Consider the following 20,499-nt stretch of genomic DNA (forward strand, 5'->3'; position numbering starts at 1 on the left):
CGCATAAAACACAAAAGGAAAAACAACAATCAATGCTAACAAGAAAGTGAGGTCATGATATTGATTTTGAACGTTTCCAAAGAATTTCAAATATCTCCCTTTAATGTTCACCACGAAATGATTAATGTGGATTGAACGTAAATGAATTGCATCAATTTTGATATCGGGAACGTGGCACCTCAAAGAGATTTTCATTTCATAAAACATTACATCATATTGCGGTAACTGTGCGGAAGATGGTTCATTCCGGGTAATGTTGTTCTTTTAACTGTCGTATTTACCATTATAGCAAATATTTATATTTCATTACGCAGAGCTACCCTACTGAACGTGTGGACGAGAGGAAAAAGTGCATCCGAATGCAAATGACTCATAAAAACTAGTTTTACGCACGCAAGATGAAACACCCAATGATACGGCACGAAGTGGAAGGCTTAATTGAGTCGTGTTTTTGGTCGTCCGGAGAAAATTATGCCTCCTCGCCAAGCGGACGGAATGTAATCCAACAGGTCACATGTAGGTCGCCACGATCGCTTCGCTCGTCCGGTTTGGGTTTTTACCAAACTAAATTCAGCACCATTATGAGTCGCGCGATGCAAAAACTAACATACATCCGTTTTCATTTCGTTTAGTTTTTTTTTTTTTTGCTGCTGTGGCCTTGAGTCGCCAACAAATTCCAGCGATAATTTCACTGCACGCGATATGGCTCTCGCCAGTCATCATCCACCGGACTGCATTCAATAAAGATAATTTATTGACATTCTAGGAAATTACTTAGCTTCTACATTTCGCAATATTGCCCTAACAATAGCACTAAATAACAGTAACAATAAAACTACGACCATGTCGTCATTGGCAAGCTACTAAAGCCAGGTAATTACGCCGGTGGCTCACACAGGCAAGCATCTTTTGCATTAGTCTTGATCCATTGCAGATATCGATTGACCCGGGTGTACACTCCGGGATAGTTGGGCTTGGCACAACCTTCTCCCCATGAAACGATGCCAACAATCTCTCGGAAACTGGCATCTCCTACCTGCAGCGGTCCGCCACTGTCACCCTAAAAATAAATTGAATAATCCGTCACTCATCTACAACAACACGCCATAATTGTGACCTCCTACTTGACAAGCATCTTGACCACCCTCCGGGAAGCCAGCACACATCATATTATCGGTGATCCGTGATGGTCGGTAGGCACTCTTCTTGCACTGCTGGTTGGTCATGATCGGCACCTTCACCTGTTGCAGCGCATTCGATAGGCTCCCATTCGATAGCTTACCCCACCCGGTAACGGTCCCGTCCATTCCGGAAAAGCTTTTCCCCGGACTCGGCAAGCACAACGTCACGTAATCATCTTTCACATTTACCGTGCTCTGTAGCTTTACCAGTGCGATATCGTTGTTGAAGCTATCCAAATTGAAGCGAGTGTTCCCGTAGAGCTTTTCCACCGCCTTCGAAACCATCCTGGCCACGCTCGTGTCGTACAGTTTGACCGTGATTTGATTCGCTTTGAAATTGAGGACACAGTGCGCTGCCGTCAGAACGTAACGATCGCTGATGAGAGAACCACCGCAGTAGAATGTTCCCCGGTAGTGAAGCATTGCCATCCAGGGAAACTCGCTGATGTCCGCTTTGACACCGCCGATGATTCGGGAGGTTACCAGCGAGACGCCACATGCTGCGAAGAGAGAAGGGAAACTTTAATGAAGATTGTGTATCTTTTGGAGTCTGACAAAAAAGGATTTGCTGAAGCTGAAAACAGGCAAATTTTAATTAAAGGCCCGAATTTATTCTAGGTGCTTTCTGATTGACTTTGTACTACAAACACTGAACGGGCACGGAATTTTTAATCCACCTTATTAATCATTGATTTGTTTGTGATTTTTTTAAATTACACACTTGCTAAGTTTACACGTGATGGAATCCATCTTTGACATAAAATATGAAACGTAAAAAAACATGTCATGTAATATTAAGTACTCCGAGACTGAAAAGCTCGTTGTTCAACGACAAGTACGTTTGATTGAGCTATGTTTCGCGTCTGATATGACTTAAACTTATGTCCAAATTGACGCTCCTATATGTCACTCTCAGATTTTGTATATGTCAATTTACATGCTTTTTCTAAGTGTGTAGTTGCATTAAGTGAAAATTGAGATCACACCAAAATGTCATAAAAAGAGGTTGGCGTGTGTTTCTTCCGATTATATCGCTTCCCAATACAATTAAGCTCAGCGTATCCCACTTTTGGAAATCACGAGAAGCATTTCTTTGTTAACTCTACATTTATTTTTATTTAAAATATACAGATACATACACAATCATATCTACACAATCAATACGAAACAGGTATCGAGTATAGGTATCGAGTAAATGTTCATGATATGCGATGATCTGCTAAACTCGGTGGGATTAGCAGAGAGTAAAAAATATTGCCGTAGAACGGGGTCGCTTTGATAGTATTTTTTTAAGTGTATTCTATATATTTTTTACAACAATGAATGTTTTTCAAATTTATTTTTTTTTTAAACAAGTGCTGAGGATCCTAGAGTCAATTCGTTAGAAATATGTTTAACAGAAATTATTGCATTTGCCCTATTTTTTGTGTCTTGTGACCGACCATCAGTTTTTTGCATTGGGGTTACTTTGATAATACTTAATTAATGTTGAAAAAATCACACAATCTAGTTCAAGAAATCTAAAACTTTGAATAAGTATTCAATCGGAAACATCATAAGCAATAAGAAGACAGCATTAATTTTGGGATAGCTCTATCAGAAATACATTTGATAAGTGATTGCTTGAGTGCTTTTTTCAAACAGGCGAAAAAAAGAAAACTTCTTTTATGATATTTGGTTGATAGTATAAAAACTCTATACGTTATCAAAGGTTATACCCTTAGCTACAAAATGGAACCAATGTTTTCAATAGGAAAATAGTGCAGAAGGTAAGTTATTTTATTAATTTCTAATATCAAAGCTACCCGCATTATCAAAGATACCCCGTTTTACGGTACTTAATTTTTGATGTAGCCTGATACCTGAACTACATGACTATGCCTTAGAGTAGTTCAAAATGTTGATTTTTCTCCACCAAGCTCAATCGATTTCAACTCAAGTAACAATTCAGTAACCATTTGGCATCCCCTCTGATTTATGATGGTTTTATAACGGCAATGAACAATCCATTTAGTTTAAATACAGCATTTCAAAGTGTAAAACATTCCTGCTTAGTAATTCAGCTTTTTGCTGTTTTAAAGACCTTTTATAGTCGGGCAAGAAAGTCAAAAACTGTCTTGTTTTAAAAATAAATTTGAAGCAGTTCTCAATCCCTCCTTAAAACTGTTCTGTAATTCAAGCATAAACGTCATTTGTAATTTTTCATTGATGTCTAGATACAATACTTTACAAAAGTGTTCTATCATTATAGAAGCAACCATAAAACCATTAGGTTTTGCATTAGAACAAAAATCATTATTGTTGCTTTTTAAGCTTTTTAAATTGCATCATAAACTCCCCAATAACTATGTTTAAAAATTGAGCTTAAAATATGGTTCCTCATAGTTAATAAAAGCCAATTTTATGACAAGGAAATCTCGAAGGATAGACGAAGTAGGATGAAAAATTCATGTCGATTTCAGCAAAATTTACTTCTTTAGAAGAACCAGCACACCATCAACGACTGACCATCTGGTGGAGAAGAGTTAAGCGAGCTTGGCCCTCGAATTCGTAAAACATTGTCAAAAGTTTAAAAACATACCAGTCTTCTCCAGATCTTGCGAATAGATGACAATCGAAATGACAACCTACAGGAAACCACTGAAACTGTTAGTGGAGATTAGCTGGTTTCCGATCCATAGCAGCGATTTTATTCGGCGAAAGAATCAACTCTTCGAAAATTTCACTCAGGCGTACATCCCTGCATCGTTGGATGGTGCACTTCTGTAACAATCCGCAAGAAGGGGATCTTTTTCGGGAACGATTGCGCTTCCAGCTGTTCGAAATGCGAAATGTTGTAAAAACAGTATAGCAAACTATCTGAGTAACACTAGATCCCACAGGGCAACTATCGAAAGATAAACAAACTTTGACGTTTAACTTTTTGCAGGCAACTTTACCTCCATAAATGCTGCCATAAATCTGAGCGGGTTAGGATCAAGCAAAAGGGCTTTAGATAATTACAATTCAGTCTGCAAGTTTTCTTCATAAAAGCCACTTTAAAACCTTATGAATTTGTTAGGGATTTCTTGAAAGCAAAACAACTTTTTCACAAATGACTTATGAAAGTCAACTTTAATGCCACCGCCATGTTACAATTAGTTTGCTTGTTTTTTTTTATATTATTCGATATTCAATCTATATTGCCTTGTATATAACTATATTTTGGTAAATTTAGCAATGAGCAAACATTTAAATACAAAGGTCATACAAAAATTTCGGCCAATCTCGATGTGAAGAATTTCTTTTTTTTTCAATGTAAACTAATTAGTCAGCGGCGCCAGTGGTGTGGTGGTAAGCATGATTACCTCTCACCCCAGCAGGGCTGGGTTCAATCCCAGTCGGTGCCGCCGGGATGTTCTGAGGCAAAACATCTATGATCACGCCTTCCTTCGGGGACCAGGGAAGTAAAACCTTTGGTCTCCGATTCATTAGTTGATGGGTCGATAGGTAGGGTCCAGGTGTGGGAGCTTGTGGGAGCTACCTCCCTGGCGTCGGTAGCATTGGTACTCAGCACGGAAAACAAGATCGACGGAAAACAAATCAAGAAAAAAAAAGTAATTAGTCAAATCGACGTTTTACGAGGGCGGACTTATTTTTTTCGATGTTTTCACATAACATTTAATAAGGCACTTAAAACTAGGCCTCTTAATGAGAACTATTGTAATAAATTTGGATATTCAACAAGATTTTTGTACCATCAGTTTCTATATTAATTATGTTGATAAGCTCAGATTCATAAATTATTTTCTATCTCGATTGATGCTTTCCTAGTGGATTTAGCAAGCGGCTAGGGGAAATTGCTCGGAAAGGGTTTTTATTGTTGCTAAATAGCTTTTATTGTAGTTTTCAAATGGTTCTCAATGCGTTTTCTTCATACAACCTTTTGCAGTAAATCAATCTTGAAGAGCTTTGAGAATACATCCTTCAGAACCTTCTCCAGAGTGGGCCAACTAAACATATTCTAGTCTTATTGAGGTTTTGGTGGATGAATTAATGACAAAATTGCCTTGATCAGGGTTTTATGAATGTTGTTTTATAGTTGCTTTGTAGTATTTCATAAAACTTATAACCTGTTGACCTATGAGGCTTCTCGTTCATTGAAAAGTTTTAACCTTTTTCTGCAGCAACTTTCGTCATCTCTCGGCAGGTTGAGAGATTGATGAAAAGCTCTCGCGGGAATTCTTTGGTGAACTCCACTCAGTTCTTATAAAGTTATCGGGTGGCTGTTTGAATTTGATCCAATATGGGCTAAACGGAGGAAACTAAAAATATATATAAAATACACGATTTCCTCACATGGATATTTCACATAGCCTCAGTTTACATTAACAATAGATAAAATGAGGGAAAGAGTTGCTGGTTTTAGTATATGTATTATTAAAGTGGATATTGTCATCCCGAAAAGTCGTGATTTTGATAAATGCGTCTAAAATAAGGATTTGGCAGAAAAATAATTTGTGAACTTTAAAAAGTGAATTTAGTTCATAAATAAGAGATTATTGAAATTCGATGAAGTTTAATTTGTGTAATCAATTGACAAATAGGAAGCTAAAAAGTTAAATTTGTTTTTTTATCTCTTGTTTTGTTTTCCGTCGATCTTGTTTTCCGTGCTGAGCACCAACGCTACCGACGCCAGGAAGACAGCTCCCAAACTCATGAACCAACGACTTTACTTCGCATTCGAAGGAAGGCGTGATCATAGATGCTAAGTCTCAGAAAATCACAGCGGCGCAAACTGGGATTGAACCCAGGCCTGCTGGGGTGAGAGGCAATCACGCTTACCACTACCGCACTGGTGCCACTAAAGTTAAATTTGTATAGCAGGGTCAAGACCAAATGGAATAATAAGCGATTATCCTAATTGTGAATTTTGTTACTGAAATAAGTCGGGTTAGATTTCTAAACGTAGAAGCGTTACGTGAATACGGTTCATTAATTAAATGTATACGCATGTTGAACAGATTCAACCCACTGTGCAACGTGGGTGCGAGTTTGAGGCTTGGGAGCCTGCGAGCTGGACGGAACCTGGTGAATATCCGCCTTACGAACAAAGGACCAGTGTTGGCAAAATCATCAAGCAATTGATATTTTCCACTCTCATACGCTCTTAATATAACGCGTGATATTGCATCAAAATATCTTGCTTGATATTAATTTTACTAGCTCCTTTGATATTGCAAGACTATTTACAACCTGAGTACTGCGGAGTATATCGATTTCAGTTTGCAAGCAAATGGAATACTGCTTGAAAATTTGTTCAAGTTTAAAATTGTTTTGTTCTTTCTCAGTTGATTCCCGCCAAAAGCTCTGAGCCAGGAGTGCTCGAGCCCCATGACTCTATCAAAGTTTGTTTACATACATGTTTCGCCAAAGTATGTTTTACTGATATTGAAAACACAGCTGAGTCTTAAAAACTATGCTGGTTTTCAGGGTTACTTCCACTCACTTCACTATAAAAAATGTTTTTCGAAATTATGGAATCAATGGATGCTATTATGAAAGTTTGTACTTGTCAGAAACAAGAAGAGGTTGGAAGGTATGTATTTGACACAAAAAACCTGTCAATTTTGCTTTCAGAGCGTCACAATCAGCGAATTTATGATTCGTGAGCGTTCACTCAGAGTGAGCTCTCACGAATCGTAACATCGCAGATTGTGACGCACTGAAAGCAAAAATGACAAGTTATATGTGTCAAACACCTAGTTTACAACCTTATCTTGTGACTTACAACTACTAACTATCATTATAATATCTAATAATTTCATAATTCCAAAAAACATTTTTTTATAGCAAGTGAGTGGAAGCAAGCCTGCTGGTTTTTATACTTTTATCATTGAGCCTGTTGGTTTTTGTCTTTGAGCTTACAATTAAGAATGTGTTATGAAAAAGTTTGAATCATTTTTATTGCAATGCTTGACGAGAGGTAAGAACAGTAACTGAGTTTGTTGCTTCTGAATGTTTGGCTCCCGTTTGACAGTTCTGACTGGCTACCAAGTGACAAGCATATTGAGTGAGTCCGCAGTACCCAGATTACAACGTGCAAAAACCAAGCTGAGAGTTGACTCAACACAAAAATGATTCCGTTGCACATCGTTTTCTTAGAAAGAGAAGGTCTAGTTTGCTATATCTTTTTTACTATTCACCGCTGGCAACACGAAGTGATTCCTGCCAGCCGTTTTGGAAATTTCGGTTTTGAGTGTGAAGCAAAAATCATGAAACTCAATCTCACCACAGTTTGTTGAGCTGCGATATCACAGCTTGCAAAATCAATCGTAGTTGTTTTCTTGTTGATTTTTGTCTTCGAAAATCAAGCATGATCTTGGGCGTTGGTTAGATTTGATTTTTTGATAGGGGAAATGACGGCTTCGGCATGACAGACTATTTTCGGCAACCCAAATTGAAACACTATTTTCACTGGATTTTTTTACGAAAACACTTCGCTGAATGCATGCAAACGATTCTTTATGCTTTCAGCTTCAATTTGACTATATTTTTACCACTGAGAAAAAGCAATCTAGCAGGGTTTTCTTGAAATGAAACACACGCACTACAAATTGTAGCTGATTTCGAGTTGCCGATAATAGAACAGCAGATTTACATGCAGTTCAAATGGAACGGTTGCCGAAGAAAAACTGGTTGCCGACAATACTCGCTCTCACTAGAGAAGATTGGAGTTTTGTAAAAGCGTTTCAAAACAGTTTTTGACAATTCTTTCGACTGAAATTGTTAGAGCAGCTGGCAGCAAAAGATTGTAAACAAACCAATACTGCATATGTGTGCGTTCCATAGAGAAAAAGGCTATATAAAGAAGGTCGCTGCTTAGGTTGCCGAGAATACGTAAATTCCCCTATTTTCCCAACACTGCACAGGACGAACCTTTTCTTATCGGCGTGAGACCAAACCAACGACCCAGCCACCCAACGACGCCCGACCAATATTCTCCCTGGTTTATCGTTTGAGGCATCCGTCAACCGCCTCGAAAGCTTGTTATGCCAAACGTAGTCGTCGGAAGCTCATCGTTCGTTCGGATCGAATTCCTTGTGTCGACATCGGCCAAACGCGATACTTTATCCGACCCGCCGTGAGCCCCGGCTATTACGCATCAACTGCTTGAACACGTGCTGGATGCTGAACCAGTATCATTGGTCCGTTTATAACCCTCTACGGGACCTGATCACTGTTTGGACGGTTCACGAAACGAATTGGGCCCTTTCCGTGCCACTGTAAGTTTGTGTGGCCTTGCTTTCTGACATCCACCGTGGGAAATACCGTAAGCATGAAGGTCAGAACCACTTTTTCTGTACATAAAGAACTCGAAGAACTCCCTGTAAATAGTTGTGACGTCATCATAGCATTAAGAGAAGACAGCAAACCCAATTTCAATATAATGAATTTTCCGTTTCTAAAACAAGTGTTGTTACCATTCACACGAAAAAAAAAATGTCCTTAAGTAATATTAAACTGAAAGGAATAATTTTAGAACTTTCAAACACATTTAAGTATCTGGGAGTTACTCTAGACAGCAAACTAAATTGAAATTCGCATCTAGAGCAAGTCATCAGCAAAGCAACAAATGCTTTTTGGATAGGTAAAAAAAAACTTTTGGTAGAAAATGGGGACTAAACCCTAAAATGATCCACTGGATTTATTTGACGATTGTAAGACCCAGAATAACCTATGCATCATTGGTTTGGTGGCCTAAAACCAATGAAAAATCATCTCAGAAGAAGCTGGGGAGGCTGCAAAGACTAGCCACTCTCTCAATAACTGGTGCAATGAGCAGCACACCATGTATGGCACTAGATGCTCTACTTTATCTGCTTGCGTTGCATCAATTTATTCAAGTAGAAGCCGAAAGGAGTGCATTAAGCATCCGACGGTCACAGCACTTCCTTGAAGGTGATCTTAGAGGACATACGACTATCCTAAAATGTTCAATATTGATTCTCTTGTGATATAAAATGAAGATTGGATTAAGGAAATATATCACTTAGATCGTCTTTACAATGTAGCAGATCCGGATCGCGATTTGTGGGACAATTGGGGGACCAAAAATTCATCCAGGATCAATTGTCTTTTATCCAGACGGTTCTAGATTGCATAATCGTGTAGGAGCACGGATAACAGGTCCAGGAATAAATATCTCAATATCGTTGGGCTACTGGCCTACCGTGTGATGGGCTACTAGCAGAAGTCCAAGCAGTTCTTGAATGTTCTAAAATTTGCTTTCGTAGAAATTATAGACATTCGAATATCTGCATTATGTCTGATAGCCAAGCAGCACTAAATGCTTTGAAATCAGCAACATGTAATTCTAAACTTGTATGGGAATGAAACCTGGCATAACAGGTTTGCTCAGTTACATAAAAAAGCAATCAAATTGAAGCTGTTAGACTAAAGAATAATTTAAATCCATTCAGAGAAGTGTTTCGGTGAGGAGGTCTATGTGAAGTTTTATTTGTAAAACACATACTTTACAACCTCTTTTTGTAAACTAATATAAGAAAATTCATTAACTCACGTGAGCCTTACAGAAAAAATAGCCTTCCTCACCTACAAACAGATTGCTGAACGAGTGTATATAGTATCACGTACCTCACCTAAGTTTTCAAAACGATGCATTCTATAATTTTCCTAAAATATAAAAGATCTTAAGAAATGTAAATGATCAAATTGTGGTGAAAACCACCATTCAAATTTTTGGGAATGTAACACTCCCAAAGCGATCCTACAATTTCTTTCTAAGTGACACTTAGGAAACGCTTCACGTTCCCGAACAGGTACAAATTCCTCTGCTGTGAACAACTTTCAGCGATGAACAAATTCTAAATTCGTACCCCTAGGTACAAACATCACCCCTGCTTCAAATTCTTCATCTATACCTGCTCCCCTCGCTGCTAACAATGTTCAGCATTGCAGCGGGTAGAAATCAAAATACTGGCCAACATAATTCAAACGGAAATTTTGATAATTTTGACTTAGAAAGCTAACTGCTCCTAAAATAGATTTTTGACAGTAATCATTAATTGGCATGATTACTGCTATGCTGAAAACTTACTCCATGTTTGACGATATTCAAGCTGGAGTTAAATTTGCGAACAATATCGTCATGACTTTGAAATTTAGTAATGGATTTTAAATCATTACATATTTTGAAATGGAATGCTCGACCTCTTAAATATAATAAAGACGAGCTATTTAACTTTTTGAGAGTTCATAACGTGCATATCACCGTTATAACTGAAACGTTCCTTAAACCAAGGTTGCAAAGACTCTTTTCAGCTAAAATAATGTTTTTCTAAATTATGAAATAATTAGATGCCATGATCATAAGGTTAGAAGAAACGCAAATTATGTCATTTATCGAAATGATCGTCTTGATGAACCCTGTGGTGGCGTTGCCAACATTGTTCATAGACGAATCAAACATCAAATTCTTTCTTCGTTGAAAACCAAAGTGTTTGAAACTTTGAGAGCTTCTGTTGAAACAAAATTTGGACAACTTACGTTTAAAGCTGCAAATTTGCCATTCCAATGCGTAGGCCAGCAAAAGAATTTTCTCAAGAGTGACCTTCAGAAACTTACCTGTCATAGGTCTAAATTCTTCATTATTGGTGACTTCAATGCAAAACACCGCTCATGGTATAATGCTCAAAGCAATTACAATGGTAATATCACAGACAAACAGACATAACACATTGAATATTTATCATTGTAAAACATCGTCGCTAAGACATTACCGCCATCTGTTGAGTACACTGTGGTGGGTAGTAAGCTGAACAGATGTCGGTAGTGTGTAAACTTCAAACGCAAGGAAATTGACTATGCGCGCCACAGGGGGCAGTACTACCATCTGAGATACGTTTAAATTGACCGTTAAATGCTTATTCGATGAACAACTTGTGAGTGTTATCTCTGTTTGTCTGTGGTAATATTATGTTTGATGATTTTTCTGCAGATTATTACACTATTCAATATCCAAACAGCCCAACATGCTTTTCTTCTGCAAGAAATCCCTCAACTATTGATTTGGTCATAACTGATTCATGTCAACTTTGTAGCCAATTGGTTACCCATGCTGACTTCGATTCTGATCATCTTTCAGTAACTTTTGAAATATCCCAAGAAATAATTTCTAATCCCAACAGCTCTTCTTTACTTTACCTTAGAGCTGATTGGGAGCAATATTGGTAATTTATGTAAAATAGCTTTGATCCAAACATACCTTTGCAAACCAAAGATGAAATTAATTATGTTCTTGAATCTCTGACTACTTCTATAGTTGAAGCAAGAGCTGCCTCAGTACCAAAATGCGAGGCTAAGTTCGATTCAATTATAAAAGACGATGATCTGCAGCTCTTGATTCGTCTGCAAAATGTCCGTAGAAGGCAATATCAAAGAACAAGCGATCCTGCCATGAAAGTTATCTGGTGGGATTTGCAAAAACAAATTAAAAAGCGATTCTCTGCCCTGAGGAACAAAACTTTTGAAAATAATGATTTGAAATCAGACACGAGTTCCAAACCCTTTTGGAAGCTTACAAAATTTTTGAAAAAAAAAAATTTGATCACAAATTCGGAAATAGCTTAGAAACTTGCTAAGCAATTCGACAGTTCCCATAATTTCAGTTTTATACTCACTAGTCCTATTGAGAATCAGGTTGCTCGGGATTATCTGACTATTTTCTCTCTGGAAAATATTTTTGATGATTCCTAGGGGACTGATTTGGACGAATTAAAATTTAAAAAACTTCAAAATATGAAAATTCCATCATCACAATTTTTTATATCCTAATAAAAAAAACTCCTAGAGAGAACCTCGGTAAAATTATTAAACAGATATTGTCATTTGGCATACTTTCCTGATAAATGGAAAAAAAAATCAAAAGTTGTTCAAATTTTGGAGCCGGACAAAAATCCAGCTGAAGCCACTAGCTACCGTCCAATGAGTTTACTTTCTTCAATAAATAAACTTTTTGAAAAAATTATTTGGAATAGAATGATGCTTTATATCAATACGAACTCGATTTTTGCAGATGAGCAGTTTGGATTTCGTCATGGGCACTCAACTTCTCATAACATTCTCAGAAAAAAGCATTCGACAACGTTTGGCATTAAAGTTTGATTGCTTAATTGGAAAAGTTTGATTTTTCACTCTAAACTATGGAATTAGTTCAAAATTATTAAACTATCAAAATTCCTAATCTGAACGACTAAAGGGCGAACACGAAATTATTGCGACACATTCAACAGGGCATAACTTTTTTACCATTGGGTAAAAATCAACCAAATTTTGCACACTTTCTCATTGATGTGTATTGTGTACATGCTGTCAAACTCGAAGTCGTGTTTTTCGATTCAACGAAAATGGAGGTGAACCAACGCGAGTTGAGAGAACAAATTCTTTCCAAATACCTGGAAGAGCAAGAAGACAGTCAAAGACGAGAAGGACATGTTAAGAAAATGGAAAAAAAAAACTGAGAAACTGGTACCGGATGACACTGTAAAGACTTTGATGGAGGACATCAAGCGAAAATGCGTTCAATTTTACACTCAAGGCTCCATCGATTAACTTTTCTTTTGATTTTTGAAGTAAATATATGTATAAAACTACCCTAAAATTTTGGTTTGATTCTAAACATTATAAGCAAATTGGCATGACATTTTCGGTGTCGTAATAATTTCGTGTTCGCCCTTTATCCTTGAGGTTCTTCTCGGAATAATTTAAATTTTCTCAGAACACGTTGGAACTGAAATTTCCCTAAAGTTTCAGAAGAATTTCCTCTGTATTCTCCAGAAATTCTTCGCAGAATGAGCATGAAATTTTCCTCCATCCCTTTGAAATTTCATTCAAAATTTGATTCTCCGGTATTCTTTTCGAAATTATCTTGGAACTATCTGCAGAATTCACTAGAAATTATTCACAGAATAATCATGGAATCATCCCCAGAAATCTTTTCTTTTGGAACAGTCCTCAGAATTCAATACCCTTGAGGCTCTTCTCGAAAGTAAAGTTTAAGTTGTCCGTCCATTCACCAAAACGTTGTATTTTTTTTAACCATAAATGTTCAGTAAAGCTGGCCCCTACATTCACCAGAACTGTGCAATTTTACCTCAGGAATTTTCAATTCAGTTTGCCCCTCCATGCAGCAGGTTGTAGCAAATCTTACACCAGAAATTTTCAATAAAAACTTGCCCCAGGTGGTTTTAGACAAGAAAATTTCAATTGACCAAACATTTAGTACGAACGCTTGTATGAAAAAGTTTTTCGTTTCGAGATACGCAATGCGGCCACAGAATGGTGTAAATTTTCCACCGTTATTGTTTAATAAAAATTTATTTCCCCAATTTTCAACTGATGAAAAGACTCAGTATTTGCAGTTTTTAGAGTCCTTCCTTAGATTAGCTAGCGGAATCTTGTCGTTACGTTGAAAGGTATGCATTACCTTTACCCGTTAGTATGTAATCTATGTAATCCTAAAGCACGGCAAAATAGTTTTTACAAATACATTTATGAGAGAAATCATCCACCATAATCATCATGTTACCGCGAGGCAATTAATTTAACACCAAAACCATAAGATAACCACATAGTTGCATCTCGTTTGCATAGCCCTAGCTGACGTTGATACCAAGGCCAAGAATATGAAATGAAAAGTAGGGCAAAAGGAGCGAGAGCTCGTTTTACATAATCTAACTGCAGTATTTACTTAGGAACGTTTTTGCGTTCAAGTAGGATAAACACGCCCACGCATGACATGCTTGCGCATCTAGGTTACGTTTAGCTTTCCCTCTCTGTTTATCCTTAACGAAGGATATAATTATAATGTTTAAACGTTACAAATGTCTCATTCTTATTTGTAGAGCCATATCAGATCTGAGTTACGAAAATAAATAAACTTACAAGATATCTGAGAAATCCCAGATCTGAGAGGGCATAGTATACAGTGGGGGAAATTCGTTTAAACGCAATGTCATTTTTGCGTTTATTTTCAACACAAAAGATCGAGACAAAAAATCAAATATAGTTTGTCATAGCCCATCAGAAGTCTCGTATTTGAGAACACAATTTGAATGGAAGTTCATTGTGGTCTCTGAAAAAATCCAATAAAGGTGATTTTAGAGGGGAAATTCGTTTAAACGCACACTAACGTAAAGCCGCATTGAGCGTACCTATGCTCCTGTTATCTTGCGCATCTGTCATATTTACACTGTATAGCCCTCGTTCGCCATTAACACGAGTTTAAATTTGCGTTGCGCGGTAGTTGTTGCTTGTTTTCGGCAAAATGGGTAAAGGAAAGTATTTAAGCCAGTCGGAGCAAATACTGGTTCGAGAACTCAAAAGTCGCGGTGAGAGCAATCGCAAAATTGCACGTGTGATCCACAGATCGGAAGCAGCAATCAGGAACCTGCTGAAAAAAGGCAAGACGTATGGCGTAAAAAAGAAAACAAAGGGAAATTCGAAGATCACCAACCGTGTCCAAAACCAAATCATACAAATGGGAGACTCTGGAAACTTCTCTGCTGCGCAAATCAAGCAAGAAATGGGGCTTTCCATTTCTAAGAGGCGGGTACGGCAGATTCTACATGGAAGTGGCCACTTAAAGTACACCAAAAAAGCAAAAAAAAACCAATCTTCAACCGGCCCACATTAGCGCCAGATTGAATTTCGCTAAAAAATACATGTCTTGGACTACGGAATGGGACAATGTTATTTTTTCTGACGAGAAGAAATTCAATTTGGACGGCCCAGACTGCACCGCATATTATTGGCACGATTTGAGGAAATCTCCGCAGGTTAAGTTGAGCAGGAACTTTGGAGGTGGTACTCTAATGTGTTGGGCCGCTTTTTCGATCCATGGAAAGACCCCTATTGCCACCATTTCAACCAGGATGAATTCGGGAAAGTACTTGGAGCTTCTGGAAGATGTTTTGATCCCGTTTACTGAAGACGTTATGCCGGAAAATTTCGTATTTCAACAGGATAATGCAGCAATTCATGTCAGCAAGCAATCTTTGAAATGGTTTTCTGAACGAGACATCAGTCTTTTGGATTGGCCAGCTCGTAGTCCGGATCTAAATCCTATCGAGAACTTGTGGGGCATCCTGGCACGACAGGTTTACAAAGGCGGAAGGCAGTTTAAAACAGTTCGTGAACTTGAGTCAGCCGTAAGAGAAGCCTGGAGCTTGATACCTGATACAACTCTGCAGAAGCTGGTGAAATCAATGCCGAACAGAATTTTCGAAACTATTCAGAAAAACGGAAAGCAAACGAAGTATTAACTATTGTTTATTGTTGATTTTTGAACTGTGAACTCGATTTGATTAATAAAACTAAAAGTGCGTTTAAACGAATTTCCCCCCAAAATCACCTTTTTTGGGATTTTTTCAAAAGTCATTATGAACTTCCAATCAAATTGTGTTCTCAAATACGAGACTTCTGATGGGCTATGACAAACTATATTTGATTTTTTGTCTCGATCTTTTGTGTTGAAAATAAACGCAAAAATGACATTGCGTTTAAACGAATTTCCCCCACTGTATAAGGCCTGAACAACACAAATTTACCCTTTCAAGGGCGATCGGAATCCTAGCTAATTAGAATAGGCAAATTAGGTTAAAGTTCGGTATTGAAAGGGATATGTTAAACCCTGGACAAATCATGTAAAAGTTTTACATAATTATAAGTTGCTAATGCAACACGTAGCCGTAAGATCACTTTGTACAATTTTGTTGAATAAAATTAAGTTTCGTAGGTTACTCCAGATTCTTCTCTTTTTGAATCCGAAAGAACTTTCGGCCTAGAAGTGAAAACTTCTCTCCTTAACCGGAGAAAAAAGTAGCTCCTAGAAGAACTCTTGACTTGGAAGTGAAAACTTCTCTCCTTAACCGGAGAAAAAAGTAGCTCCTAGAATCGAGAAACAGTGTCTGACCTAGTAAGCGAAAGACTCTCCCTAACCGGAGAAGAAAGTAGCTTTTGGCGGCGACATTTCATGATCTGCACAGACTATTGTGCAGTTTGGCTGACAAACATAATATCACGACCCATTAGGGAACTTCTTAGATGTCAAGAGACATTCATTTGATTTTAGAGAACTTCATAGAAGTTCGTGGAGCTTTGTAAAAGTTCAGGGAACATCATAGATCTTCAGGATACTTCGTAGAATGTTAAACAACTTCGTGGACGATGATTACGGAACATCGCTTGAATTATTTGAAATTCGTACAAGTTAAGCAAGCTGGGCAGAAATTCAGTTGTACCCATCGAAAAAATAAAAGATGTAAGCTATGGAAAAATCTTTGAAGTACTGGGAACTTCGAATAAGTTGACGAAAAATCCCAGGATTTCATAGAATATTCTACATATTCAGGAAACTTTATATAGGCTTTGAGTTCATGGAACTGAGTTTAAGTTCAAGAAACTTCTTGAAAGTACACGAATCCTCGTATAACTGATATTCACGGATTTGTGATGATATCTCTGGATATTATTCAAGACTTTCCAAGTTAATCAAGTAATGTTCTGAAATTTGCAAGTGTTCAAAAATTCAAAAGACGTCTTCTTGACATTCTTCCCAGACGGAAGTTTGATGAGAGAGTATTTAAAGGATGTACAGCTGGTCGGAGATGTAAAGACCTCTGGATATTTTTCAAGACTTCAGGTCGATCAATTATTATTCTTGAGATAATTCAACTGTTCGTAAAATTCAAATAACGTCTCTAGATAGTCTCTCAAGATAACTGGTTGGTCAGATTTAGTAATTTCAGGTTGATCAGGAAATCTGAAGATCTTAAACTGGTCAAACATTCAATTGACTCTCTCAAGATGGCAGATCGGCTAGGAAGTACTTAAAAGATCTCCAGCTGATCGAAGATTTCAATAAAGTCCTCTGGATATTTTTCAATGCTTCAGGTTGATCAAGTATTATTTTGAAGATATTCTCCTAAAACTGAACGTTGATCAGGAAGTATTCAAAAGATCTCCAGCTAATCGAATAATTCCGTGAAAGTCCTGTGAATATTCAATTGGATCATGTTTTATTTCGAAACATCCGATTTTGGTTACATTGTTCATATTCAACATATTCAGGAAGAAGCTTAAAATATGAAATCAAAAACTTCATTTATTTAACAAAAATCTTCATATGCCAGCTTAAAATAAAAAAAAATACATCGGAAGTCTGCTTCAGCTTCCGCATTTCTTGGAACAACTTCACATATCATGAAATGTCTTCAAAATGTCTGCATATCTGCCTTCACAGAATTTTAAATGTCTTCAAAATGAAGATATGTTGTTAAATCTGGTGTCCCTAGTATTAAAGAAATCTCCTTTTTTAATCATTCTTCTAAAAGAAATAAGATACATACGAATATTAAAACAATTTACTGCCTTTATTGACTTCCCGGGATCCCGGGATTTCCCGGGATATCAAATAAATATTTTCCGAATCCCAGGATGGTGAAAACCACCGGGAAATGGAAGCTCTAGTTGTGTATCACTTGATGGGTCGTATTAAGGGAAAAGTTCGAGAATCCCATCGAATCCGCAACGAATAATTCGTTTCGTATTTTTTTCTAGTGGACTTTTTTACTAAGTGGACCATGCTTTATTTTCACATAAAACTAGAACTTCCTTTTTGAATCCGACTAGTAGTCACATAGTGATTATGAACGGTGTTCCAATTTCTTGGTCAAGTCATGTGAAATATCTTGGATTAGTATTTGACAAAAGATTAACTTTTAAAGATCACATTGAGAGTATTCAAGCCAAATGGACTAAATATATAAACTGTTTGTATCCTCTTATAAACAGGAAATTCAAACTTTGCCGGACGAATAAATTTCTGATATTTAAACAAGTTTTTAGACCAGCCATGCTTTATATTGTGCCAATTTGGTTGCACTGCCAGGGAAAAACACTTCAAAGGATTTTGAAGTTGCATCCCTCTTCTATAAAATTTCAAATGAAGAGACTTTAGAACAAATGCCCAACAAAATAATAAATTATTCCAGGCAAAAATCGTTGCAATCCTCGATTGCAATGATTAATTCCCATTATACTTAGATAAGATTTAGTTTAAGTTTTTATTTTTAAGATTTCAATTGTTATACTGACATTCAGGTATAGAAAACCTATTTAAAATACTGAATTTCCAATGCAGGAACACAGCAAAAACACTTAAATATATATATCATAACAATGAAGGCTGGTAAGTTACTGAAGTAGCTGAAGTACCTAGATTAAAAATTTTAGAAAACGTCACAACAAATATTGTAAATGGGCCTCAAATAGATACCGGGGGCGCATCTGTTGCCACTACTAACTCAGCTACATATCAAAACTAGATAAGAAGAATGCTTCGCCGAGGAAAGGCATCATAATTAAGCTAATTTGATAACGACGTATTGAATTTATCACTTGAACTATCTCTGAGAGTGATCTACGTGCCGGAAGCAGTGTAATCTGGTTAATTAGATCTGGTCTGATGACTAATCATGTATGTACTGTAAATGCAATAATTATTCCATCATTTCAAATAATTCTCATATTTACTGCACTTTGGACATTCCACCGGTTTGGCTGCCGCATCCGAGCCCGTTTCCGACTGGCCACCGCCAAAGTTCAGCACATTCGCCAGCCACGACAGCAACGGATTCCTGGACCGCAACTTCGCGTACCGGGACATAACCGGCGTTACGTAAACATCGTAGTTGACCTTATTGCGTTCCGCTTCGTCGATGTTTCGCTTCGCCCCATACAGACTGTTCAAATTTTCCAACCTATCCACCACCTGAGTCGTCTGCACCGAATCACTTTCACTCCTCACTGTTGTTCGTCCACAGTACGTCAGAATGGCCAATTTACACACGACTATGACGAATATCCTCATTCTACGTCGCGCACCAAGATCGCTCTTGATCGAAGCCCGACGCTTCCGATCTGGATGCGACCAACAACGACGACAATTCGATTAACTCGCACGACTACTGCACCGCCGACCCGAATCTACTGCTGCAATGATACTCTTGGTTTCGAAAAATCTCGGAACACCGCCTTCGGGAACGAAGCTTGGTCGACTTCCTCGTGTTGGCTTCCTCGCACTCACTGCGGCAACCGAGACGACGTCCACTTATGCGAACCTACACCAGCTCCACACGGGACATTTTTTTTCTCTTTATCTTTTTGTGTAACTGAGTCAACAAATGAAAAAAATAATTGAAAGAAAAAGTAAACTGATTCTCCCCGCCACCCCATGGCATCCACCGCAGCGACGGCGTACATCGCTGTGCGATTTGCCTACTGACGATCCTCCCACACTATCACCCGGCGCGCCATCATCTGCACTAATATTACTTACGAGTTGCGGTAGGTATTATACATACTGGATGCATGCCCATAGCCATTGATTAAGTCTGCGGTGGGTTGATCCATCAGTGTCTGTCGGCGTGAGCAACTCTGCTATTACCGTGCGGACTAATACCCGATCCAAGTACCGCCACCGTTGCCGTCGCCATCATCCGGTAGCCAGGCAATCCTTCCAACTTTCGATTTCAATCGCCCACGTCATTCAATGGCCAACGTCGAAGCCACCCCACCGAGGGGAGCCGATCTATGCAGTTCCCTACTGCCTAAAAGACCGAATCGGGTTCGCATTTCTTTGGTGATGGTAAATTCTTTAGCAACCGTGACCATTGCTTTAATTTAGTAAGTACGAATAGTATTGTGAACGACTACTTAAATCAAGCTGCGCCTTCACGTTGGCTTGTTGCGATCAGCTGATGGATTGCTTGTTGTCATAGGATTGATTGGCACACAGCGAAGAAAAGTTGATGAACCAGTTTTCGAAGCGAGAGTCTGTAATTTTGCAAAGAAGAAGATGCATCCGAAGCCATGAGCTGCTGGACGTGTGAGTCGTGTATTTACATTTCACAGTTTGGTTATCACCGCGTCTACCTACTTTTCATAATTTATGTCACTGTCATTCAACGAATATTCGCACTTTCTTTGATAAATGTGGACCCATGAGCGTGGTTTTGATTGTGCACTTTTTTTGCTGCGTGACTCAGACATTTTATATTAATATGTGATTTTCGATTATGATATTTCATGAGCCAAAGAGATCGATCAAGTACCATTGTGAAATGTAAATTGCTGGCAAAATATTTCCGACTTTAAAATGTTTCATTATGTTCATGCATTATAGCACGCGATTATAAAACGAATTCTTATTAAATTGATCAAAACTAAAGAGAATAGATGTCCAAGCTCAAATGAA

At 37.9% G+C, this 20,499-nt stretch overlaps 1 protein-coding gene across 1 annotated transcript; it reads right to left on the reverse strand.

Annotated features, from left to right (window-relative positions):
- Positions 1-732: 732 nt before the first annotated feature.
- Positions 733-19,358, reverse strand: LOC135705420 (trypsin-1-like). Its single transcript, XM_065227154.1, has 3 exons — positions 18,777-19,358; positions 1,125-1,681; positions 733-1,060 (listed from the first exon to the last, which is right to left on the reverse strand). The coding sequence occupies exons 1-3, from the start codon at positions 19,111-19,113 to the stop codon at positions 878-880; spliced, it is 1,077 nt and encodes a 358-aa protein (XP_065083226.1). The 5' UTR covers positions 19,114-19,358; the 3' UTR covers positions 733-877.
- Between the last annotated feature and the right edge of the window lie 1,141 nt (positions 19,359-20,499).

This window comes from Ochlerotatus camptorhynchus, unplaced genomic scaffold (assembly GCF_037179485.1).
Source record: "Ochlerotatus camptorhynchus isolate MF236.1 unplaced genomic scaffold, CSIRO-AGI_Acam_v1.1 ptg000266l, whole genome shotgun sequence".
Taxonomy (NCBI): Eukaryota; Metazoa; Arthropoda; class Insecta; order Diptera; family Culicidae; genus Ochlerotatus; species Ochlerotatus camptorhynchus.

Bases quoted from the DNA above. Each gene is read 5' to 3' on its own strand.
- LOC135705420 (XM_065227154.1), bottom strand. From the start codon at position 19,113: ATGAGGATATTCGTCATAGTCGTGTGTAAATTGGCCATTCTGACGTAC. The intron at 1,682-18,776 runs GTAAATATGAGA...CTCTCTTCGCAG, and splicing joins GGTGGAATGTCCAAAGTGCA to CATGTGGCGTCTCGCTGGTA. The intron at 1,061-1,124 runs GTAGGAGGTCAC...ATTTATTTTTAG, and splicing joins GTGGTCAAGATGCTTGTCAA to GGTGACAGTGGCGGACCGCT.